Source organism: Aspergillus puulaauensis, chromosome 2, assembly GCF_016861865.1.
Source record: "Aspergillus puulaauensis MK2 DNA, chromosome 2, nearly complete sequence".
Taxonomy (NCBI): domain Eukaryota; kingdom Fungi; phylum Ascomycota; class Eurotiomycetes; order Eurotiales; family Aspergillaceae; genus Aspergillus; species Aspergillus puulaauensis.
The window spans coordinates 2,603,940-2,627,342 of NC_054858.1; the positions used below are offsets into that span (position 1 = coordinate 2,603,940).

Below are 23,403 nucleotides of genomic sequence, written 5' to 3' on the forward strand. Positions count from 1 at the left end.
TTGCCTAATCCGACGAAGTGGCATGTGGAACCTACAGCCGAGGCAATCTGACCTCTGGCGTTTCCAGCGGGTTTTCCATTGATTGACATCTGGGCAGCTGCTCAGCACTAACCACTGAGTCAAGCAGGGCGAGCGTTATTACCTTACTCCGTACAGTCGTCATCCGGTGTCTTTTAGTCTTTCCCGAATTGGCTCATCCAATTTCCTTGACATCCGATATCCGATCCTCTCCTCCGCTTCACCAATTCTCTGCCCTACGTATCGTTATCCTTTAAAGATCGCCCTCACCATTATTGAATATTCCTTATATTTATTATCCGGAAACGAGAGCTACTCGAGGAGGAAGAATGGCGACGTCTGTGCTGCCAGTTGCCTTGCAGAATAAGCTGCTTGGCTATGGCAAGGCTCCCAGCGCCCAGCTGGCTATCCTGAACCTGGACCTGTGAGTGGAGGAACATACCCTGATCTTATTGAAGTGCTAACAATGCGACTATGTACAACAGAATTCGAAATATCGTTTTTATCCTATTTCTGTTTCGCTACGTTCGAAAGACGTTCTATTCTCTACGAGGCTACGGCTTCGTGGGCAGCATCCGCAATATCCTACTCGCGATCCGTTTATATTTCTACTCTATCTTTCTACGATTCCCTGGAGTTCGGGGACAAGTCGACAAACAGGTTTCGACTGCAATTGAAGGCCTAGAATCGAAGCTTGTACCGAACGATCCTGGCATTACACGATATCTCACTTTGCCGAAGGAAGGATGGACGCCTGAGCAGATTCGCGCTGAGCTCGAAAAACTTGGTAATATGGAGCACACACGATGGGAAGATGGTCGTGTCAGTGGTGCTGTGTACCATGGTGGGAAGGACCTGATCAAAATCCAGGCCGAGGCCTTCGAGCAATTCGGTGTCACCAATCCCATCCATCCGGATGTTTTCCCAGGCGTTCGAAAAATGGAGGCCGAAGTTGTTGCAATGGTATATTACTCCCACGGTGAAGCTGAGATATGTGTATGGTAGCTTACTTTGTTTGACACAGGTCCTCGCGATGTTTAACGGTCCTTCCGATGGCGCCGGAGTAACGACTAGTGGCGGCACTGAATCGATTCTCATGGCTTGCTTGGGTGCACGTAACAAAGCGCGCGCTGAACGAGGCGTGACAGAACCTGAAATGTGAGTTTGCACTGATTCTCTTGTTTTAATCAGTACTAAACAGTTTGAAGGATTATCCCCGACACTGCTCATGCTGCATTCATCAAGGCCTGCAACTACTTTGGTATGAAGCTGCACCGTGTTCCATGCCCCGCCCCAGAGTTCAAGGTCGATGTCACTGCGGTGCGACGACTGATCAATTCCAACACTGTTTTGCTGGTTGGTTCCGCGCCGAACTTCCCCCATGGTATCGTTGACGACATTCCCGCGCTATCTCGGCTTGCCACCCATTATAAGATTCCTCTCCACGTCGACTGCTGCCTGGGTTCATTCATTATTGCACATCTCAAGAAGGCTGGTTTCCCATCGCCTTACGAAGAGGAGGGGGGTTTTGATTTCCGCCAACCAGGTGTTACTAGCATTAGTGTCGACACGCACAAGTACGGGTTCGCGCCGAAGGGCAACTCGGTGTTATTGTACCGGAGTAAGGCGTACCGCAGCCACCAATATTTTATCTACCCTGACTGGTCCGGTGGTGTCTATGCGTCTCCTTCGGTTGCTGGGTCACGGCCAGGTGCGTTGATCGCAGGCTGCTGGGCCAGTCTCATGAACGTGGGTGAGTCCGGCTATATCAAAAGCTGTCTTGACATTGTCAATGCGGCGAAGAAGTTTGAATCAGCCATCAACGAGGATGCACGCCTTTCTAGCCATCTCCAGATCGTTGGACAGCCCATGGTCAGCGTTATAGCATTTGAGAGCAAGAATGTTGCCATTGACATTTACGACATTGCTGATGACCTTTCCTCTAAGGGCTGGCACCTTAATGCCCTACAATCGCCTCCCGCCATGCATGTTGCTTTCACAATCCCCACAGCTGCTGCCGTTGATACGCTCATTACAGACGTGATTGCGGTTGTTGAGAAAGAACTGGAGAAGGCTGAAGAGCGAAAGCGCCAAGGCAAATCATATGCTATCAAACGCGGCGACACTGCTGCCCTTTATGGCGTGGCTGGGAGCATGCCCGATAAGAGCATCGTCAGCCGCCTCGCAGAAGGATTCCTTGACACCCTGTACAAAGCCTAGAAGGTTTCTTGACGTTTGATTAAACGTTATTTGTTAATGTGCATTCGAGAGTTGGAATTGTCCGAGTGTCATGCTTCTCAACATAAGGGGATACGGTGTTTGGGTGTTATTTTTTGTATTGATATCCTATAGCCTCACCGGCTTTTCAATATTAATTTTACCACTGTTGTTAGGAAAGACCAATATCAGTGTTTGAAAGTTCAAGATTCCCTAAATCTAGAACAAGAAGATATAGGTATGTATAGTACAGTGACAAAAGTGACAAAAGTGATATCGCTCAATGCAATTGAAGTAACCGGCATTACTGTCCTCTCAACTCGATTTCCCCAGCACAGGAATATCGCGCAAAGTGACAATCTCTCAACCCACCAATGTCGTCGATTCTCAATCCCAACTCCAGATAAAACCCAACTCAATAAAAGATTTATACACGCAAAGAAAGAACAGACACAGGGCGTCCATATTCATACAGAAAAAAATTAGAAAGAGGAGGAGAAATAAACCATTTCTCTACTCCCCCCTCTTCTGAGCCCATTCCATCGCCGACGTTCTCTCAACATAGTATCCGGGGTCGGGCTTCCGCTCCAGATGCATCTCTTGTTTCGTCATTCGCTTTTCGACTTCCTGAACTTCGACGAGTTCCTTCACTTTCATGATCTGTCCAACTGTTGATTGGGAGACGGGGTGGAAAACAGTGGCCATGCGCTTCTTGAGTCCGAGAGCCTTAAGCACGTCTGTTGTTCGTCGGGGAAGACCGATTGCGGAGCGAACGAGGGTGACGCGGAAGTAGCTCATGTTGATATGTTCTTTATAATTTCCCGTAGAATTGACAAGGAGCGAAACTGAGGAAGCTGGGTTCGTTGCAAAGACTGCTTTATTGCGTGGGATTGGGGGTTGGTTGTTGGTGGCTCCGGTTAGGGTATGTTCGTGCCGGTCGGGTCGCTAACGAAGGAGTTGTTAAACACGGAAAGCAATTTGTCCATGCGCGGTTGAATTAAGAGTTGAGCGTTTCTGAAATACCAATTCTTTGCCGCGAACCGGTGTGAAATGAAGCTGGTCAACTCTCGTGGCCCGGAAATTTTGACTTTCCCCATTTAGAGAGGTCGTTGGGCGGAGAGTCACGTGAAGTGGGATTCTGCCGTGGTGCTTTAGACACGCAGTGCTACTTGGGGATCTACCGAATTCAACGATGATTGCGTGAGGGATTCCTCTCGGGAATGACGAATTGATGCCTTCTTCACGTTGATGATATCCAATATTATTTCCCCGGTCTTCTGCCTCGATCAAAATGGCGCCAGTGGGTGACGCCGATAGGACGGTGGCTATGCCCCGTTTAGAGGACATCCTCCGACACCCCGAGGACCTCGACAAGATAAACGGATTGAAAGCCGAATACACACGAAAGAAAGCAGCTGTCGACGCACAGCTCCGCGAAGGTCTCCGAGACCAACTAGCATCTGTTCAACGGAGCCTCGGCGCCCTCACGGAAGGACAGCGCCAGGTATCGAAGACGAGAGATGAACTCCAGGGAATCGACCGGCTATGCGCAGAGTCGCAGAACAGTGTCGATGACTTCTCACGGATTGACTACCTTGCTAAGATTCAGCGCAACTTCGAAGCGACCTTAACTATGAAGAAGGGACTGGAGAACTTTAGCACGGATCTGGCAGAGATAGAGGAGCTTTTGCGGGAGGACGACGAGGAGCTTGAGGACCAGCCTAATCTCCTCCGGGTGCATATGCGGATTTCTCGACTACGTGATTTCCGAGACGAGGCGATGGATCAGGTGCGCAGGGCGCAGGACCCTAGTAATGAGGCTACTTTGGAGGAATACTTCCAGGGTTTGGATTCTGTGATTGACTGGTTTGACGACCACCTTGGGACGTTATGTATGAACCTCATTCCTCTCGTGCAGAGTGATAACCCCGGTATGGTGGTTCGACTAGCAATCGTTGTGATGAACGAGGAGAAGAATGACGAGACGGTTAGAGCATTGCAAGAGGCGCAAAAGGACCACCAGGACCTAGCTGGCCGATTCAAGTCGATGAATGTCGGCCCCAAGACTGTCAGAGGATACAAGGAGAAATTCATCCAAGCGATCGAATTCTACGCGCAGAATCAGTTCGAGGAAACCAAGGAAGAATTCTTTGGAGACCCCGAAGGTTTGGACAAGAGTTTCCGGTGGTTCTTTAACGACCTCTTTGTTGTACAGCAGGGCATGCAGTCTCTGATTCCGAAGAAGTGGAAGATCTTCAAAACCTATACTGATATTTACCACCGCATGATGCACGATTTCGTCATTGGTCTGGTTGATGATCCTGAGTTGCCAGCTGACAATCTACTTGCCATTCTCCACTGGAGAGAGAGGTACTATAAGAAGATGAAGAAGCTTGGTTGGAAGCCGTCTGATCTTGAGTTTGATATTCTGGATAACCGCGAGCCCGATCTCATTCGGCGGTGGCAGAATGTTATCATCAACGCCGTCGAAGAATGGATGGATCGAATCATGGAGACGGATAGAAAGGCACTTACAGGGCGGATTCCAGACTCACTTGAAACAACTTCCGAGGGTTATTTCCGAACTCGTACGCTCGCAGATATGTGGCGAATGCTTCACGAACAGATCACCGCGTCTAGTTCATCTTCGCGCCCTGACCTACTGGAGGGCATCATGGATGCGATGTTCCGAGTCTTGAAGACTCGCCAAACAGCCTGGCAGACCCTCATCGAGGAGGAATGCGCCAAATACAAGGCCCCTGGTGGCGATCAGCTTGACGGATTACAGTTGCTGCAAGACTGGCTGGTAGCTGTCGCCAATGACCAGATTGCCTGCATCGACGATAATGAGGAAACTGGACAATTTGGACACTTGACACGATTCCGGCGCGATATCGAGCAGTATGTCGATCCGAATTATATGACCTCCCGGGCGGTTCCCGAACTGGATTCTCTCCGAGATGGCTACGTCGATTTAAGTACCTACTGCCTTTCCCAATTTGTGGACGTTATTTTCTCGGTCGACTTGCGTGCTGCAATCAGTGAGCTTTTCAGCCAAAAATGGTATGGAGATTTCGCTGTGAAGCGGATTACATCTACATTCGATGATTACATGGCCGATTACTCTCCCGTGCTTCACCCGTCGCTCTCAGATATCCTTGTTGAAGAGCTTGCAGACGAACTCCTGGTCAGGTACCTCTCCTCTGTGCGCAACAGGGGCGTCAAATTCCGTCGACATTCCGACCCATACACGGACAAGTTCAAGGACGATGTCCTCACAGTCTTCGGTTTCTTCGAGAAATACCCAGACTCCTTTGCACCCATCAAGCAGAAATGGCGACTTGTCGACTGGCTGGTCCGACTTCTCGAGGCGGAGAAGGGCCCGCCGGTGGTTACTATCTATGAAGACTTCAAAACCGAGTACTGGGATCTGCAGCTTTCGTGGGTCGAGACGGTTCTCAGAACGAGAGATGACTTTGAGCGGAGTATGGTCACTGCTGTCAAGGCCAAGGCTGCGGAGTTGTCCGTCGAACGAGGGACGGAAACTCTTATGAGTAGGATACGTTGATTTCGACCTGCTTTGGTTGTGTCTTTAGCTTAGCGCGGCGTTTGGGGTTGTATAGTATAGCACTTGTGCAAGTATCTGCGCAAGCATTACAAGGCACTAGCAGTTTATCTAGGATTTGCCAAATTATATGATATTTTATGCCGATACCTTGACACCACCCTCCTCAACACTCCCATCATTACTCTCAGCCATTGAGTTCCCTTCGGTTCTCTGTTCTATTGTCCCAGAATTTAAAGATTTTTCTGCAACAACTGTATACTTCTCTCCCAGCCTAGCGTTCATCCCGCTGTCATCTGCATTCGGATCAAGCTTCTTCGCACCCATCTCGCAAATACAAACCGCTTCAATAGGGAAATTCCTTGCCCAAACAAAGGGGTAACCTGTTTCTTTCGCATCATTATTACTCGGCAACTGGGCCAATGTCGGTTCTCCTTTTCCGCTCTGTGCATCTGCATTCTCCTTCGTAGCGGGGCTGTCCTGCCTATTAGGTCCGTCGTTGCCATTGTCAGTAATCTCCGACTCACGGCGAGGGATAACTCCATCACTTGAGCGCGGGATCGTCCTTTCGCTATCTGAGTAGAAATTTTTATAATGCGAGAGGACATCCCGCGCGTCAAAAGTATACCGATCATTACGGGCCTTTTTCCCTTGAACGCCTAGCTTCCGTTTCCTTCCACGAATGTAAATCGTGTTGACGACTGTGGCGTGTAACAAAAGTGGACGGGCCTTTGGTTTGCCCTTTCTTCCGCTTGTTGGTGGTTGTGATGGGGTTATTGCCACAAGCGGAGTTGACTGTTGTGCCGTTTTTTGGGCCAGCTCCGTGAGCATTTCGTCGACGAGGGTTGGCTCCTCTCCAGCTGGTTTATCGGTAGAGGTTGCCGTAGTAGAGCCCCCCTGTTCCTGGGCTGATTCATCCTGCTGTGTGTTCTGGAGCTCACTTTTTTGGTTCTGCGGTGTCTTTTTCGGTTCGGTTTTATACTCCCCCTGTAAGAACCCAGCTTCTAGGAATTTGTCCCGCAAAGCCTCGCAGAACGGATAGAGGCGAGATGTAGGATCAACAGGTGCAGCATGTAAGACAGTCGCAGTGCGCGCGCGCGGAAGAGCATGTAAGGATTCTAATGAGATAGTGAAGGGTTGAGGTTTAGCAGACTCGTCCTGGAAGGGTTCGTCTGCTGAGCCAGTTGCGAGGGACTGATCTGTCGACCCAGTGGACTTATTTGTCATTTTTTGTTGATTTTCAGATTTTTCTGTCGATTCAATAGGAGTAGAATCCCTATTCCTCGTTGACGCACGTAGTCGTTTCTGCGCAGCGTTATCCGCGGCCGTGCGCAATAAGGCAGCCAGATCCAACGAGTGGAAGAACTGCAGTGCTTCTTCAAGGCGCTCTGAGGTAGGAAGGCTCATTACCCCGAGCGTAAGGTGGAGAGTACCAACGGGACGAATGGCAGCATCTGGGATAAGTGCGCTTTCTTGTTGCTCGCGCTGTTCGGATTCTGAGGGGAAAGCTGGCGGGATTGAAGCTTTGAATGAGGCTAAAGATGTTTCTAGCTGGGGTAGAGAAACGGAATTGACCAGTGGAAGGCAGAGGAAATGTGTTAGAGGCGGACTTTTTGGTTTAGGCTTGTTTTGGCCTTTTAGCTGCTTGTTGTTCCCAGACATAATTGGTGTGGACTTGACGGAGTGGTACGCGCGGAAAAAGAGCGGCCATGGACGCAAGACAATTCTCATTCTCATGTACCAAACATCAGCACGCCATTATGAAATCACAAAAGCTGGTGAGGATGCAGTACCAGCAGATCGAGGAGATGGATGGAAGAGTTGCAATGGAGAAGTTGCTAGCTAGGTAGTATACAGATCGGACCAAGCTTGGCGTGATCGGCGGCGATGATTTAATGCTTTTTTAGTGCGCTGCGATGCCGTCAGTGATCAGTCTCTCTTCTCCGCCTCTCCTCCCTAAGCTCTCCATTTACTTATTTCCAATCCACGCCTTCCCAGACAACCCCTTGGGTCAATCAGTCTCGCTCAATTTCAACACGCACAATGCTCACCCGCCATACATCTCGGGCGCTTCTCTGCTCGTCCATCGCCCCTCGCCTCGGCAGACTCGCAGGCCCCTCCGCATCCACCCGCTTCCCAAGCTTAAAGGCCGTTGCCCAGCGCTCTTTTAACCGTCGAGACCTCCATTCCACCCCTGCTATCTGCAAAGGCATCCAGCCCGACTCGTCCGACCCTCAGCCCCCGCACCCACAGTCGTCCAATCCCGGCGGAGCTCCCTCCCACGTCTCCGAACCTTCGCCTTTATCGAAGCAGCGCTACCATGAGTATGCCGAGCACTACTTGAACGTCGTGCTCACTGAGATCGAAGATCTCCCAGAGGATGGACCGGAAATGGAAGCTGAATACCACGTGAGTACACTGTGTTCCTTGTAGCGTCTTGCCTGCTTTTGCATTTCCCTTTCTACTCCCCCTCCCGGGTTGCATCGACGTTTAGCTTGGTTAGGCCTCATTAATATTGGAAATACAATAAAAGCCAAATCGAGTACAGATATACTAATAGGTGTCTACGCGTATACAGGCCGGTATTCTCAACGTCACCGTCGGCGGCGTCGGAACATATGTTCTCAACAAACAACCAGCTCTCCACCAGATCTGGCTTAGCTCCCCGATTTCAGGGCCAAGGCAATTCGACTGGATTATGGAGGGAGACCAAATGCACGAGAAGCAGGACACGCGGCCGGTTAATGGGCAGTGGGTGTGCTTGAGGGACGACTCGAACCTGACGGACCTGTTGAACGGGGAGTTGGGTTTGAGCCTACCGAAGGATTTTTATAGCGAGGCTGATTAGTAGTGCTTGCTTTTATTACATATTGAGTTAGGTGTTGGCTTTATTGGCTGTATTACTTGAAAGAGCTATATGCTGGTGTTGGTGTAGGATAAGATAAGATAGAATGAGGAGCTAAACCTTGAAGTTTCCTCTCTGCTTAGTTTTCAGCGGCCGCCGGTAACCCCTCATCGCTGTAATCGTCGATACACACTCTTCTCGAACCGGAGAACCATTTGGTCTAGTAGGTGACGGTAGTAGACTGAACGGTTTAACAAAAAGTCCCAGGCCCTGACTATATCCAACCGAACCCTTCCCAAGCGTGGTGTGATGCCGATTTCTTTGACTACCGAACCTCTCATAATGGATTCGGAAACGCAATATCCATCCGCATGATTCACTGGGGGTTGCGATGACCTAGGCCACGCGCTGTCTCGATCCGAAAAGTTCGCGCGGCTCATCAATGGCGAGATCATGGCGAGAGCGAGATGTATCAATCTCCGTTTGATGTATGCAGCTATCGTATAGCGTTGTTTATACACGTTGGATTACCGGTGTCGTTCGTAGCCATACGTTCGGTACTCGACTTTGATTTGAAGTTCGGTCGCACCCTCCAAACGACCTGCCAGCAATTTCCCCAGATTTGTTCCATAATTGTGACCGATTCTCCTAAACAAGCCACTTCGTATTTCCCCAGTCTCATGGTTCCTTATGCTTTCACGGAAACGCCTGATGCCTGCTGCTTGTCTTCCTTGGGAAGATCGGACTATGAATGTTAGACTTGGTCCTAGGGAAAATCAGATACAAAACTGACCACATCGAAAATAACTTTAATCATTAGACTGCAGCTCGGGCAAACAGCTATTTCTTCGCCATCTCGAAGATCGTCAATTGCGATCTCGAAGCGGTCGCCACATGGGCATGGATAGTGATAAATTTGAATATTCGGGTCGAAGGTCATATCTTCGATCTCGATTTCATCATAGATAGAGATAGCGTCGTCAGCCATTTTTGTTCGCGTTTGAATTCGGGAGAATTCGTCTATTTTGTGGCGTTGAACGGAGACTTGAAGATTCCATCCGCATACTCTCGGCGGAAAACCTTTGGCGGGGTGGTCATGTGATGCAGCAAGGTTGGGTGCCCTCTATTGGGGTCGAGGTAGATCCGAGATCTGATAGCGCCTACCAGTAAACATCGATGGAGAATTACCTGCGTAGTCGCTGTATCTCTGATCGAACATCCTCTATTTCTCTGATCAAAGTCCCATATCGCAGAGCAATTTCCGCAATAGGTCCAGATCTTGCAGGGCCCCTACTGACGTTCGAATCCACATCCTCATATTCTTTGAGCTCTCGGAGAACAAGGTCCCTTCTCTCCTCCAGCGCTGCGCGTGTATCGCAGAGATGCTTATGGTAGCGTGAAAGAGCAGCATTGACTTCGGGCGTGTGGATAGTAGACAAAATATCCAATCTCATCACCCTTATTAGTTAAGTTAGTTTGGCAGTTATGATTCTAAGCTGCAAGCCATACCTCAATTTGCCCTCGACTCCATGCGCCACGGTATTGAGGTGTTCCGCCTTTGCCTTCGTCGCACGCGCCAGTGCGCCATGTTTCGTACGCTCCAGGAGAGTCACAGTTCGTTCCAGTATCACTGCCCGCATGGCGAGGACCTCCGCTGCCGTAGCTGCCATTTTCGTCCGAGCCGTGGCGAGCTCTGATAATTGGATATGGCGCAAAGCCTGTACTCGTTCATTAAGCTGGGATGACAGGGGGGTCTGTCGCGCAGCTTTTGCCCGGCTTCGAGCTTGAATCTGAGACCGAGAACTTTCTGCTGATGTATTCGACAGGGCGGCTCTATCGCCCGCATTCGCAAGTGATCGAAGGTCGTGCACAGTTGAGGAAAGGATCCGTGACAGATACGGCACAATGATAGGTAATTTTGAGTGAAATTGCTCGATATCCGGTGCCAGGAGTGTATCTACATCTGCTCCGTCGCGAGAGTCGTGGATTAGGTCGAGGTGGCCTGGAGAAGACTCGAGGTAAAGGCTGACGATAGCTAGAGGATCGCGGCACTGATTGGCAGCATGGAACTTCAATTAGCATATACTCATACTGGAGAAGTAAATCGAGGAATCCCCGCCTACATCATCTGGTAATTCGTTGTCTGGGTCAAGCGCCAGTTGGCGCAGTGTCTGCTTTTTGATCTGTTTCTTCGCGTTTCGCACTTGACAGTTCCTCAATTCCTAGGAATCGTACGTCAAAACCAGGCTCTCAATTGGCATTTTCGGGTACTTCAATCCATGCGGCAAACATACACTTAAAGTCCCTTTCCTTGCTGGCTGTGCATCGATGGCGCGTGTTGAGCCATCTGGGTTAAGCTGAGAGGTAGTTAGTTGCTGGTAAAGGCGTTTGAAATGCGGATTATTTGTCAAAATAGCGGGGTCGCATGGCGGTATCATTTCGGCAGCTGTTGTTGCTTATAGACAATTGCTAGGTTGCGAAGTGCTATCTCAAAGAGTGTTGATTTGAGCTGGTGACGGCGGTGAACCCGTGATTTGCTTAATGCCCCATGTTATGCGGGTTATGCAGGCGACGATCTTTCAAGCCCTGCGGGTTCCCCTATGTATAGAATTGGCAGTACTGCGCATCTGTAATAATGCAACATAAATACAGTAAAGGGTCTATATGGCTTCATTCAATTCGTAGATCGTAGAGCATAAGCAAACCCGGTCAGAAATTTTTCGTTTACACAGTACCTGAAGTTACGTAGGCGTCTGCAACACTACCCAAGTAGTTACATTGCAGTTCAAGTGTACTTCTACTTTAAGAACGTCGCCATAAAAATACAAGCTTTGTTTTCTTGCTTCCATTTCCGCATTCCTCTCGTGTAATCATACATAATCCTCAGGGCTTTCAACAGATCCCCAAGGTGAGCCTAGGAGAGATCCCGCCTTCGCAAAGAGGTAGCCCCGCAGGTAAAAAGGAAATTCTTGCCCAACACCGTGCTGCCTCGAAGTACCATAAAAACGAATCCCAGAAGATGAAAATAAGCCCGAGCAAACCCCTCGAACGCGCTGAAGATAGGAAACGCTTATGTACAAGAAATTTCAACGTCTGATATGTGAATCAGACCCTAGGTTGTATGGAGGGAGTACGGATGTAATAGATGGGGAAGTAGAGTGGAACTGGTCGGCAAGATGCTCGTTTTTTGGATCAGATCCGATAAATCTCGAAAGCCAAATATGAGAGTTTGTGGAATGTGGAACGGCAAGAAATGCTGGGGGCTCAATATGAGCAAGGATAGAGGAAGGGTAAGGTTGAGCTGCAAAAATTCCCATGTCACAACAATTGCTATGCATGGAATCATTGAAAGTTTACTCCTCCTCGCTTTCCTCAGAGTCGTCTTCGGAGTCACCACTGCTGTCATTGGCTTCAACCGAAAGGACTGGTTCCGGAGAGCGACCGCTACCTCCACCCTGGAAACGCGAGAGGTTGCTTTCCAACATGTTAATCTGGGCTTCCTGCTCGTATTTGCTCATAGGCTTATTCTTCTTCGGTTTGGGGGGTGCGGCAGCGTTTGACGCGACTGGAGAAGATGCATCATCGTCGTCGACAACCTGAGGCGCATTCTTCTTCACAAATTTGAGCAGCATCCAAAGAACATCGTTAGGCAGCTCATCAATGTCGAGCTCAATTTCAGTCTCTTGGGTACCCTGCATAACAATTAGTATCGTGAAGTGCCATAGCCAAATAATCTAAATAAAAAAAAAAAAAAAAAATCGTACCTTAAGAGCCGGAACATTACTCTGAATGATCCTGAGTGCCTCTTGCATCTTCTTGTCGGGAAGACTACTAATTCCGTTGGAAATGATTTGCTTCTCGTGGTACGAGACATAACGTGGCTTCTCGGATTTGGTTGGCTTGCTGCCACTTTTCTTGTCCTTTTTGCCAGCGCCTGTAACTCCACTCTTCTTGGTATCCGCCTTTTTCTTTGGCTTAGTCTTCTTGGGTGGAGTTTTCTTCTTCTTCTGAGTCATGGCCTCAAGTTGTTGAGACATGTCTGCAATCTGCTTCTTGAGCCTGTTGATCGCCTCTTCTTCCTCATCATCACTCGCTTCTTCGTCTTCGTCGCTCTCTTCCTCTGAAGACTCTGCACTTTGTTGCTCAGGGTGGGGTTCGTGCGCAGCTAAATACCGTTCTTTTTGCGACCATTTATTATTGAAGACTTCTTCGAACTTTTCACCAGCCATGTACGTAGGATCGCCCTTGAGGTTGAATTTGAAGCAATTTTTGAGGATCTGGCGGACATCGGTTTCAAACTCTTTTGCGTTTTCGTACTGACCGGTTTGCAGTTTGGAGCTAATAGTGGAGAGGTCCATCGGCTTCTTAATGATGCTGTGGTATGTGGGAATATTCAAGGCGACGGGGTCAACAGGAAAGTAGAACGGCGCAGCATACAAGTAATGCTTGGGTTTGTGTAATTCATCGAGAACTTCTTGGCAGAACTTGAGCTCCCACTGGAACTTCTTCTTCTTGGGCTTCGTTGAGTAAGGAAGATCTCTTTTAGGGGGGTGGATAGAGCGCTTAGGGCGACCATCGGCGTTTGTAGAGTCTCGTCGAATAAGTGGCAATCCTTCTGGTCCTAGCGCAAAAGTTGTAGCTTGTGGTGAGCCACCTGTTGGCCGCGCTGTGGTCTGTCCAATTGAGGTACGGGGTTCTCGGCGAGCCGCAGACGTTTTCGGGGTGAACTTCTTTGGCTTCTTTTCCTCGACCTCATCAGCTTTGGGCAGATTAACCATCTGCTTGTCGAATGTGGATTTGAGTTTTTGGCCCTCGGTGGAGACTACATGGTCAGGGCCGTTGAACGTTTGCGCATTATTAATCATGAGATTGAAATCATCCACAACGTTCTGAGATTCCTGATACGCATTGCTCTTCAACTTCTGTTCGATTGTGCCAAGGTCCATGGGTTTCTGGATAACTTGGAAATAAGTCGGGATGTTCAATTTAACGGGGTCGACGGGCTCTTTGTAGAACCGGGCATCGTGTCCGCGCTTCAAGCTTTGTATCGCTTTGACAAGAAACCTGTGTTGCACTTTTGTAATAGTCGTGTCGCCATTAATTCCCGTATGCGCATGTTCTTCCGTAGCTGGAGTCGGTAGTTCTGGTACCTTGAAATCATTCAAACCCTCAGTGTCGATCTTCGTGCGCTTTGCAGAAGGTTCATCATCGGGCTCTGCATCGCGCTCTCTCGAAAGCTTAGTGGGTGAAGCAGGGGCGTCTAGCATTTCCTGGTCGATAGCGGAGGAAGTTTGTGTGTCTAGGGAAGGTGCAGGGGCATTCGTAGTGGAATCCTGGTCGGGCTGCGCGCCGGTGTGGGGGTGATGGGGAAGCTCGGTTTTTACGGCATCTGCGTTTTGCGGCGATCGCGCACCAGCTGGGGTAGCGGATGACTCCTGCGGTATACTCTGCGATACTGGAGTGTCCTTAGGGCTGCCGCTTCCTGCATCAGTACCGTTTGTCGGCTGATGGGGTGTATCGCCAGTGGATTCCGGTTTATCCACGGCGGCGTTTGCATCGGCGGATTTATCCTGGGGGGTGTTGACTTCAGTAGCTGGAGGCGCGGGAGACTTGGGGGGCGAAGCGGTAGTGGTGACACCATTCTGTTGGCCGGGCGAGTGACCGTTTACATCGGCATCTTTGTTGAGGTCCTTTTCGGCTGTCTCAGCTCCGTTAATCGATGCGACCGGGTTGGAATCAGTTACCGAAGACTGCGCACTATACTATGTTAACACAAGCAAGTCCGAGTGGATAGCGGGAACACATACCCTGCGCGACCAGCTTCAAACGAGGAGTCTCCATTTGGCGACGGCGGCAATTGAGGCTTTTCCTCTTTTAAGACAGAGGGTGCCTCAGGAGGCGGCGTCGCCATCGGGTTGTAAGTAAGAGTTTCAGGCCCTCCTATCGAGAGGAAGAGGGCGCAATACGAGAATCTAGCGGTGACGATGCGTGTAGCAGAAGCCGGTCCCAGCTATCGGGGATGGATTTAAAAACACAGCAACAGATATCAACAGGGTAGGTAAAGTGCGCTACCAGACTAACTGTATCGATTCGAAGCAGTGGCGAAAACACAACACCGGATTAGATGACAGAAGACGCTAGAAGAATCGCTGGCCTAGACGTAACAGAGGCAGCGACGCGGCGGAGTTGGGGGAGAAAATACAGGACAGAATGGATGAAGAGAGGATGAAATGATCGCAAGTCGAGAGTGGAGAATGCGACAAGGAAGGAGGAATTTATATTGCCAAGCGGCGCAGGCCCGTGGTCACGTGGACGATAAAGTGTGACTCAGCAGGACCAATCGGGGAAGGTGAGAGTGAGGTCACGATAAGAGATGGAAGGAACAACCGGCAAACTCACAAGCCAAGCGGCAGTGAGGGGTGAATGATGCTTAGGAATAAAAAAAAGGTCAAGGTGGATCATCCAGGTTTCTTTATTTCTCCTCCTAAAAGAAAGAAGAAAATGACAGGATGTTATTTGCTTCTGTGGCTGATGAATCTCGGAACGCGAAATAGGACGCGCTAGTTTAAGAGAGCTTCAAGAAGGGAAGATCCAGAAGGCGGTGCGGCAAATCCCTGGAAGTCTGTGGAAGAAGCAGTGTGAAAAAAGGGCGGTCAGGGGGAAAAAGACGGGTAAAAAGGAATTCCGCGGTCAGCTCCAGAAACAGAGACTGAGAAAATCAGCCTGGGTGGGAGAATCCTTAAGTACGACCGGCGCGTCGCGCTGTCCAAAATCCCCATCCGAGCCACTAGTCCCAATTATTCTAGCTCAGGCCATTCAACGGCTCTTGATTGGCTCCGGGATGACGCGTTCTCGCGGTCTCTGTTTACCATTGGCTACGGCCGACCTTCCCTGTGGATCCTTCGTACCAGATTCCCCTTTGTCGGAAACGCATGAAAACACGCTTTTTTTTTTTTTTTAAAAAAAAAAGGGACAGTCATCTCTAACATAATCTTATGTTATAATATCATCACTCAAAACTTCACCACCCAGTGAGCAGAAATATTGAATCACAGTGTGTGCTGCCCTGATCAAGTGCATTCATTTGTGATACCGAGGATGAGTGGGACAGAAACGACATACCCAAAAATATGTTAGGCAGTCATGGTGGGATGGCGAAAGTTATCTTGCGTTTGCTGAAGCAGAAGCATAAGGTTGTTACCTGCTCGGGGGGAGGCGGTATCAGTGGCGGTGTGCATGTGTTCCGCTGACTCCGTAAACCCCAGGGTTCAGCCCTGAACCCTCCCTTGCTTCGGATACGGACTAGCGTAATTGGTCCGCCGGCATCAAGGACGGGGCAGTATTAAGGTACGTAGTCACCAGTGTGATGATTGATCACTTCATAAGTTCAGTCATCGTCAAACTGGGCTAGGCATGTAATCTGGCGTTATCAGAGTTATCATATGTCCGGTGATTCATCTAAAAAGTTTCGCCGTATCAAGACCATAGACACCCCGGGGACAGCATCAATAGCAAAAGTCATATCATCTGAGCTCTGCGTGGCAGTTCGTTCAAGGCTAAAATTGCGCCTGCACTGTTGTCGCGATTTGTCACGGGTTTGGTGGACTGATGAGCTTATGAATGACAGTGAAAAAGCGTCAGTAAAATATTCAGTAAGCGTTCAGCGGGCGAAGCATGTTATTGTGAGCATTGACGTGCTAGGATGACCGATACTGTGTGTCATAATCCTGGGCGTATATCGTAAGGCAGTACAGCAAACTCTAGCACTGTGTCAATGTCCAGAAATTGTCAAAAAGCAATGGCGACAGTTGCTGGTGATTTGCATAGTGGCCGATGGACCGATGGATCTCGGATTCTTGGGGAATGGAGAACGAAGATTGCAGGCATGATTAGATAAGACAGCTCCGGCATTTCAAGCTAGACCGTAACAGGCAAAGCGGCCATGGCTCTACAGAACTTTTTTTCTTTCCTCGCTGCAAGAGTGAAGGCCGACTGCCAGCACTTAACATCCCGGCATCGCTCCTCGTCGAAGTTGGCCAGACCTGCTTTGCCTTATCTGGCGTCACACGCGGTGTCTATTTATTTCGCATTTTCTCGTTTTCTGCCGATAATTCCGATTGAAAATGGGCAAGAAATCATCCCAGAAGCCGGCCTCGAAGACGTCCTCCGCGGCGGCATTCGCAGTCGCCGACGCCACGAACACAGGGAACAAATCCTCGATGCTGAAAGCCTCGTTCGCTCCATCTGATTATCAATTGGCCTTGTTCGCGTCTGTAATCCATGGTCTTGAGGGTCAGAATCTTCGTATTCACGATACAAATACCGGCCGGTTGCAGTGCGAGCATGTCTTGGGTCCGAAAGAGCTTGTCACGTCGCTGGACTGGGGTCATCATGCCGGTCGCCGCGATCAATCAAAGAAGAAGAGGAAGCGCCCTTCCGACGTCAATGGTGCGGCCGATGGACTTGACCAGAGCGATGTTGTAGTCGCTTTCGGCACCAACACTTCCGACATCCGCATGTACTCGCCTGCTGAAGATAAGATTGTCGGAACTCTTGCGGGTGGGCATACCGGTGGCATAAGGGATTTCAAATTTACTGCAGATCGACCTCAAGAAGGCTGGAGTATTGGCGGGGACAACAAACTGGTCCAGTGGGACCTTGCTACTGGGCAAACGACAAGGTAAAATCCTTCTCGGTCAGGTTGAAATTCACTGTTTGTCTAACTGATACTTCAGGGTAATCAATCTCTCGACAACGTCAACATTCACTACGCTATCCCGCCCAGTCTCCTCTAACCCGCCCGTTATTTGCGCATCCCAGTCGCCCTCGATCATTAATCTTGAGGATGAATCGCCAGTCACATTTCCCGCGATGCGAAACTCAATACAGTCCATTATCACGTCCTCTGCAAGTTCTGTTTCCGATGGCTTGTTCCTAGCCTCGGATAATGATCGATACATCAACGTCTTTGACCCTACAACTGGACAGCTCACGTTGAACCTTGTGGCGGAGAGGGAGGTGTCTTCGCTCTCGCTATATTCAAAGCAGAGCGCAAACGGCAGCCTGGCGCTAGAGAAGCAGGTTCTTGCGGCTGTTACTCAGGATGGTACTGTTGAACTCTTTGCGCGACCATTTGTCCGGCCCCAAGGTTCTAAAGGTAACAGTCTGAAGGCAAGGTCCATGCAAATGACCAGACGAGCAGAAACCTCTATCAAGATAACAAAATCCACCACCTCAGACTCTCTCGTTCCCGTGGTTTCGGTATCGTTCCAAGGGCCCGAACTAATTATTGCATGGGCGCATGGAGGTATAGTGCCGCTCTTCGAGCGCGTTAGGTGGCTGAACGAGGAAACCGATGAATTGGCATTTACCGGTGTGAAAAACATTGCGAAAACCAAGTCTAGCTCCATCCTCCAATCCGTGACGACAAATGGCGCGAAAAATGCAAACGAGAGCCACGTCAATGAAAACAGGGTAGTGGTTGAGCAAGGTAATCTAGCAGATGATGATATCGACATGGAGGATTCCAAGAACGATGTGGTTTCGGAAGACGACAGTGGTGTGGATTCAGATGACGATGACGGACCAAAGAAGCAGAAGCCCAAAGCAACGCAGGATAATGAAGAAGCCGAGAGCGATGAGGAAATGCAGAACGTTGCAGGGTCAGGCGTGGAGGATGAAGATGGAGATGACGAAGAAACGGGCGAGCCCACGTTCGGAGAACTCATGAGGGCTCATGCCGCGGAAGAAATCGACGTCGAAGCCGAGCTAGAAGATGATGTCCACACCCGTTCGCTTATCCCTGGGAAACCTATCACAACGGTCCAACAAATCCCCTCTGGCGTCTCTCTAGCAACAGTTCTTTCACAGTCCCTCAAGACAAATGACAACGATATGCTAGAGGCATGCTTCCACACAGGTGATGCTGGCACGATCCGAACCACCATCCAACGTTTAGATTCTCCTCTTGCTGCAACTCTGCTACAGAGACTTGCAGAGCGCCTCTCTTCTCGTCCAGGCCGGTACGGTCACTTACTTGTTTGGGTTCAATGGACGTGTATCGCCCACGGAGGAGCACTAGCAGGCAACAAGGAACTTCTCAAGCAGATGTCCACTCTCTTCAAGGTGATGGATCAGCGCTCTTCCACTCTCTCTTCCCTTTTATTGCTCAAGGGCAAGTTGGATATGTTAGATGCCCAACTCGTCTTAAGGCAGTCGCTCCGCGAAAATGCAGACCACATGGACAGCGAAGACGAGGAGAATGTCATATACGTCGAAGGTTATGACGACGAGGAAGATGAAGATAGCGACGCAGAGGCTACCAAGAACATCGACACCCCACGCACCAAAGCTATCCGCGACCAAACTGACATTTCAATGATCGATGAAGACGAGGAGGGAAGCGAAGACGATGATGAGGAAGACGAAGAAGTGGACGAAGAAGGCCCTGGCAACATTCTCGACGTCGAGGCAGAAGAATCGGCCGGGTCATCCGATGCCGAGGAATCTCTTGACGAGGACGAGGACGAGGTTGAGGACAGCGATGCCGACAGTGCGGCATCCATGGCTGATTTCATCGCGGACACGGAGGACGACGACTCAGACGCCGAGGCGCTCTCGCGGCCGCCGCCATCTAAGAAGGCCAGATTAAGTCAGGGGGGCGGGAAAGGGAAGAACAAGGCCGGATCAGGAAGGAAATAGACTAACTAACCTAGATTTATACCCTGTTCTTTTCTTGCACACAGCACATTGGGCTCGTTGTTGGTTTTCTTCTGCATCTCTGTTTTACTCTTTTTTTCTCGGATGTGCACACAAAAAGTATAGGGAGGACGCATTTTTGTTTTGTTTCCCTCTGATCCAATCTGGTTGTCTTATTATTTGGTATCCTATATCTAGGACTGGTGGAGGAGGCCCTGATCATATGGCTAGTCTGAGCTCTTATGTCTAGCTTACATTCTTGCATCTACTTGAGCTGGTCGCGTATCTGTACACCATGAATGAACACCTGTTTTTTGAAGAGAGGGATTTCCACCACTATATAGGTACGTGGTCTAGAGTTGTTTAGCCTAAGTATCAAGTTGATGGTGTCTAAGTAGAATCACTTTTTAATAACAAACGACAGACGTGAGACTTTAAGAATAGCTTGGCCAACTGATATACATCGTCGTTGAGGATGTATTGAGTAAGAATACTCCGACTAGAAACTCAATGGTCCCCAAATACCCTCAATAATTGCCTAACGAATAATTTCGCGCCCCGGGTTCTCCAGCCCTTCAAGTCCTTCGAGTATCTCACTGCCCCCGTAGGGACCAGAGGCCGAGGATTTATGTTTCGATGGTCCGCTCCATACCTCGTGAAATTTGACGCTCTGGTCACTAGACGCTACGATAATACATCCTTCTTCCACGGTACGTGAGCACCAGAGACCCCCTTCTTTGGCTCTAGGACGCACAACCACACGCCCCATCAGGCGCCGGGAAACCCCAGTTCGGTCACCGCTCGTTAAACTATCATGGATCTGGGGTCGTGGAATGGAGGACTCTTCTGGAGTATCTATTCCCTCGTAAAGATACGTGGGAGGTCTCCCAGGGTAGCTAACGGCACAAAGTGCACGTCCACAGTCGACGACGGTGTCGTTGGCGGGCCTGTCCCAGCTCGTGCCATGAGGACCCCAAGGAATTGCGGCAATCTGTTCGCAGCTTGGCCACGCAAAGATAGCAATGCGATACGGATGTTCCGGTTGTGCAAACCCGAACGTGGCAACTAGCTCTCTTCTTGTCTTGCTCCAGATCAGACTAGTAACCTGAGCGAACACATTAATGGTCGCCAGACAAGCGCCAGAAGGTGTGTGAAAGAAGTGGATGGCTCGGTCGTTAGAACCTCCTCCGGTGGCTAGGAGGGAGGGTTGCCAAGGGGCAAATGCAATGGCCTTGACAGCTGCAGCATGAACCAACCTGTGCTTCTGGCGATTTGATGGGACAAAGACGGCTTGATCGCCACCCGAAGCTACCGATCCGGTATGGGTCAGGACTGAAGGAAGAGAGGAAGACAAGGATCTAGTTCGTGAAGCTGTCCACGTTGGAAGTAGATTGGTCAATAGATTACGCTGGTTGAAGAGCCGTCGGCTGGCATTTGCTGCAAAGCAAGAGAAAGAATTGGGGCAACTCATGCCCTCAGGGCGACAGTTTTGATGTGGCAAGCATGTTCTGAAGGAAACACCAAGCTCTCGCGCAGGAATAATATCGGCCAGTTCGAATAGTAAACAGGCGTTGTCGTTACCGCCAGTTGCTAGATAGGTCCCATCCGGTGACCATGCGATGCCACATATTTGTTGCGTATGAGCTGATATTTTGGCGAGTAAAGTGACTCTACCATGCCAGCCAAATCGATCTCTTGCTTCCTCATTCGGCCATTCTACTGAATAGTACCAGATATTCCCAAGATCGTCGCCCACCGCAAGGTCTTCAGTATCCACTTCCATGTCGTCAAACCTTTCTGAGAGTCTTTTTGATTTCGTCTGCTTGAATGCGACACAAGTAATAATGCTCGAATGGCTTATCTCGAAGCGCACATCGGAGTCAAACGTGCTCCATAGGCTCAACATGCCCGACTTCCTACCCACAGCTAAGATACTTCTACCGCCATTATCGGAGGAGAATGATAGAGACGTCACATAGTTCGAGGAATCGTGTTCTCCAAGAGGAGGGTGTTGCACGCCGAAGGCTTCGGACCATAGATAAACGCGGTGGCCAAGGCCGACGGCAAGGGTCCCAGCGATTGTGGAATACGCTAGGGTTGAACAATAGAAGTCGTCGCGCAAAAGAGGTGCATCCAAAGTTCGGAACGGGAGGCTTGGAACTATAGTATCCTTGTCCTTTCTCGAAGTTGCCGCTTCCCCTATGTTCCGGTTTTCATGTTAGTTTCACGTCCCTATTTTCCATGGGAAATAAACAGCCAGGCCAATGTTTCAAACTCACTACCAGTAATCTCGGTGATACAGCATGTAGATATTCTGACTTTAATGGAATATATATATGGAACGGAACGGAACGCTGCTATCTAGGACAAGGTAGGATTTGATGCGGGTGAGGTTTCCAGAAATAAAAACTAGAAACTTACATTGAACACGCTCAACCTTCCTCCAGGCGTTATCTTTCCAGACCAGGGGTGAAAGTTGTTCGTATTCTGCAGAAAAAGGGCTCGGGAGCGGGTCAATTACGGATAAGAGATTGGAATTGTTGAGAACTCTGGCCGCAGGATCAATGTCCAACGCAAGCGCAATTCTCGACTCATATGTCACACGATCCTCTGCTGAAGTGCGAATCTGCGGTAAGAACTTGGCGGCATACATCGGAGCTGTAGTTCCACTTGCAAGTAGACCCCTGGGGCCATCCAGTGCCACTGTTGACCGTCGACCTAGTGCAGCTGAAGTGCCACCAACAGCCCATATTGCTCCATTGCTCACGCGCCGGGTAGCATCTCTTGCCCCAGTCGACGCCGACCTTCCGGGTGCTGCCGAGTCGTTTACAAGATGAGGCCCGAAATGGGGGCTGAAAACACGGCCAGCTTTCGTGGCACTCTTTGGTTGCCGGGTTTTCTTAGGGGTGAAGGGGTCCTCCCCAGGTGAGCGGCGGCGGAAAAGCCTCTCTTCGGGAGACAGTTCCTGTGGGTCCTTCCCAACTCTATATGGCGTAGATGGGTTGTCAATCGAGTCTCGTAGCGGGATGAACCTGTCCGGTGAAGATGGGCTCTTGGAATCTCGCCGTACACCTGCAGTTCGTCTTCCACCCCTCACCTTTCCACGGCCACGATCAGGCGAGCTTTTCAATTTTAAGAAGTTTGGACCCAGAGTAGATGGGCCAATCAAATAGTCACAGTCTTGCAGTCTCCTTATCACCGACGTGGTATCTGAACCCACCGAGATTGTCGATTCTTGCTCTGTAGAACTGGACATGGAGGCTAGAAATATTCAGTTGCGCGAAACGCTCGATCATTTATCCCAAAAATGTGGTCGATTATTGCATTGGCTGATGCAGATGTGTCATCGATTTTGCCTCACAAGACACAAATTGGAAGAATCGAGTGGAAAAATAGGCGTTGAGTAGAGTGACGACGGATGTTATGTACTTCAAAAGTCAACAATATATCCAAGTGAATGGATTGGGCCGATGGGTTGTAACAAGACTTCGACCACCGAATATCATACTATCGGCCCATAGAAACGGCCCACGGCACTCAATCTGCTTGAAAATGCAACAATGAAAGAGAGCGTGAGTTTAGAAGTCTGTGTTGAGTGGCAGTTGCTTGTATGGGCCATAGACAGCACGTGACCTGCTTGATCGGGAAGCTGCCTGGTTGCGCTTTTGAGCTTCTTCTTGACACCCTTCTCGAAACCCAACGTCATCTCACAGCTTTTGGATCAAGGAACAGTTGGAGGAGGGGGAAATAACGGAATTCCCGCACTGGTAAGAAAGGAAATAGTATTCGACATGGCTAGTGTATTGGCCCCTCCTGAAGTGGATATACTCGGCCATGGTTAACGGTGGTTTGGCAGCATGGAATCCCCCGCCATAGCTCACTCGAAGCGACCGGTGAAGCTCGCCAACAAGAGCTCCGCAAAATTGAGCAATATCGTGATCTAGAACATGTTGTTCGAAAGGAGGTAGATTGAAAATCATTCAGAGCCCGTGCGTGAGGCACAACCCGCTAATCAAGCGGAGTAGATCGCCGCTCGCGAATATACGCCCGAGACTTTACA

The 23,403-nt window shown here is 49.7% G+C and overlaps 10 protein-coding genes across 10 annotated transcripts; 4 read left to right on the plus strand and 6 right to left on the minus strand.

Annotated features, from left to right (window-relative positions):
- Positions 1–347: 347 nt before the first annotated feature.
- On the plus strand, positions 348–2,238 carry APUU_21065S (sphinganine-1-phosphate aldolase DPL1; the record flags this gene model as incomplete). Its single annotated transcript, XM_041699776.1, has 4 exons — positions 348–442; positions 504–981; positions 1,043–1,176; positions 1,227–2,238. The coding sequence occupies 4 exons, from the start codon at positions 348–350 to the stop codon at positions 2,236–2,238; spliced, it is 1,719 nt and encodes a 572-aa protein (XP_041552827.1).
- Positions 2,239–2,748: 510 nt separating this feature from the next.
- Positions 2,749–3,033, minus strand: MRPL33 (mitochondrial 54S ribosomal protein uL30m; the record flags this gene model as incomplete). Its single annotated transcript, XM_041699777.1, has 1 exon — positions 2,749–3,033. One exon carries the CDS (start codon positions 3,031–3,033, stop codon positions 2,749–2,751), a length of 285 nt encoding a protein of 94 aa, XP_041552828.1.
- A 493-nt stretch (positions 3,034–3,526) lies between these two features.
- On the plus strand, positions 3,527–5,803 carry SEC6 (SNARE-binding exocyst subunit SEC6; the record flags this gene model as incomplete). The annotated part of the gene is made up of 1 exon (XM_041699778.1): positions 3,527–5,803. The coding sequence occupies one exon, from the start codon at positions 3,527–3,529 to the stop codon at positions 5,801–5,803; it is 2,277 nt and encodes a 758-aa protein (XP_041552829.1).
- A 135-nt stretch (positions 5,804–5,938) lies between these two features.
- Positions 5,939–7,537, minus strand: APUU_21068A (uncharacterized protein; the record flags this gene model as incomplete). Its single annotated transcript, XM_041699779.1, has 1 exon — positions 5,939–7,537. One exon carries the CDS (start codon positions 7,535–7,537, stop codon positions 5,939–5,941), a length of 1,599 nt encoding a protein of 532 aa, XP_041552830.1.
- A 306-nt stretch (positions 7,538–7,843) lies between these two features.
- On the plus strand, positions 7,844–8,648 carry FRR4 (frataxin family protein; the record flags this gene model as incomplete). Its single annotated transcript, XM_041699780.1, has 2 exons — positions 7,844–8,209; positions 8,379–8,648. The coding sequence occupies 2 exons, from the start codon at positions 7,844–7,846 to the stop codon at positions 8,646–8,648; spliced, it is 636 nt and encodes a 211-aa protein (XP_041552831.1).
- A 685-nt stretch (positions 8,649–9,333) lies between these two features.
- On the minus strand, positions 9,334–9,633 carry dph3 (CSL family zinc fnger-containing protein; the record flags this gene model as incomplete). Its single annotated transcript, XM_041699781.1, has 2 exons — positions 9,334–9,390; positions 9,439–9,633. 2 exons carry the CDS (start codon positions 9,631–9,633, stop codon positions 9,334–9,336), a joined length of 252 nt encoding a protein of 83 aa, XP_041552832.1.
- Positions 9,634–9,829: 196 nt separating this feature from the next.
- APUU_21071A (uncharacterized protein) lies at positions 9,830–11,083 on the minus strand (the record flags this gene model as incomplete). The annotated part of the gene is made up of 4 exons (XM_041699782.1): positions 9,830–10,103; positions 10,155–10,696; positions 10,769–10,867; positions 10,940–11,083. The coding sequence occupies 4 exons, from the start codon at positions 11,081–11,083 to the stop codon at positions 9,830–9,832; spliced, it is 1,059 nt and encodes a 352-aa protein (XP_041552833.1).
- Positions 11,084–11,998: 915 nt separating this feature from the next.
- APUU_21072A (putative transcription regulator BDF1) lies at positions 11,999–14,556 on the minus strand (the record flags this gene model as incomplete). The annotated part of the gene is made up of 3 exons (XM_041699783.1): positions 11,999–12,337; positions 12,410–14,402; positions 14,453–14,556. The coding sequence occupies 3 exons, from the start codon at positions 14,554–14,556 to the stop codon at positions 11,999–12,001; spliced, it is 2,436 nt and encodes an 811-aa protein (XP_041552834.1).
- A 2,212-nt stretch (positions 14,557–16,768) lies between these two features.
- UTP5 (small subunit (SSU) processome component) lies at positions 16,769–19,346 on the plus strand (the record flags this gene model as incomplete). The annotated part of the gene is made up of 2 exons (XM_041699784.1): positions 16,769–17,325; positions 17,381–19,346. 2 exons carry the CDS (start codon positions 16,769–16,771, stop codon positions 19,344–19,346), a joined length of 2,523 nt encoding a protein of 840 aa, XP_041552835.1.
- Positions 19,347–19,881: 535 nt separating this feature from the next.
- Positions 19,882–22,599, minus strand: APUU_21074A (WD40 repeat domain-containing protein; the record flags this gene model as incomplete). The annotated part of the gene is made up of 2 exons (XM_041699786.1): positions 19,882–21,542; positions 21,765–22,599. 2 exons carry the CDS (start codon positions 22,597–22,599, stop codon positions 19,882–19,884), a joined length of 2,496 nt encoding a protein of 831 aa, XP_041552836.1.
- Between the last annotated feature and the right edge of the window lie 804 nt (positions 22,600–23,403).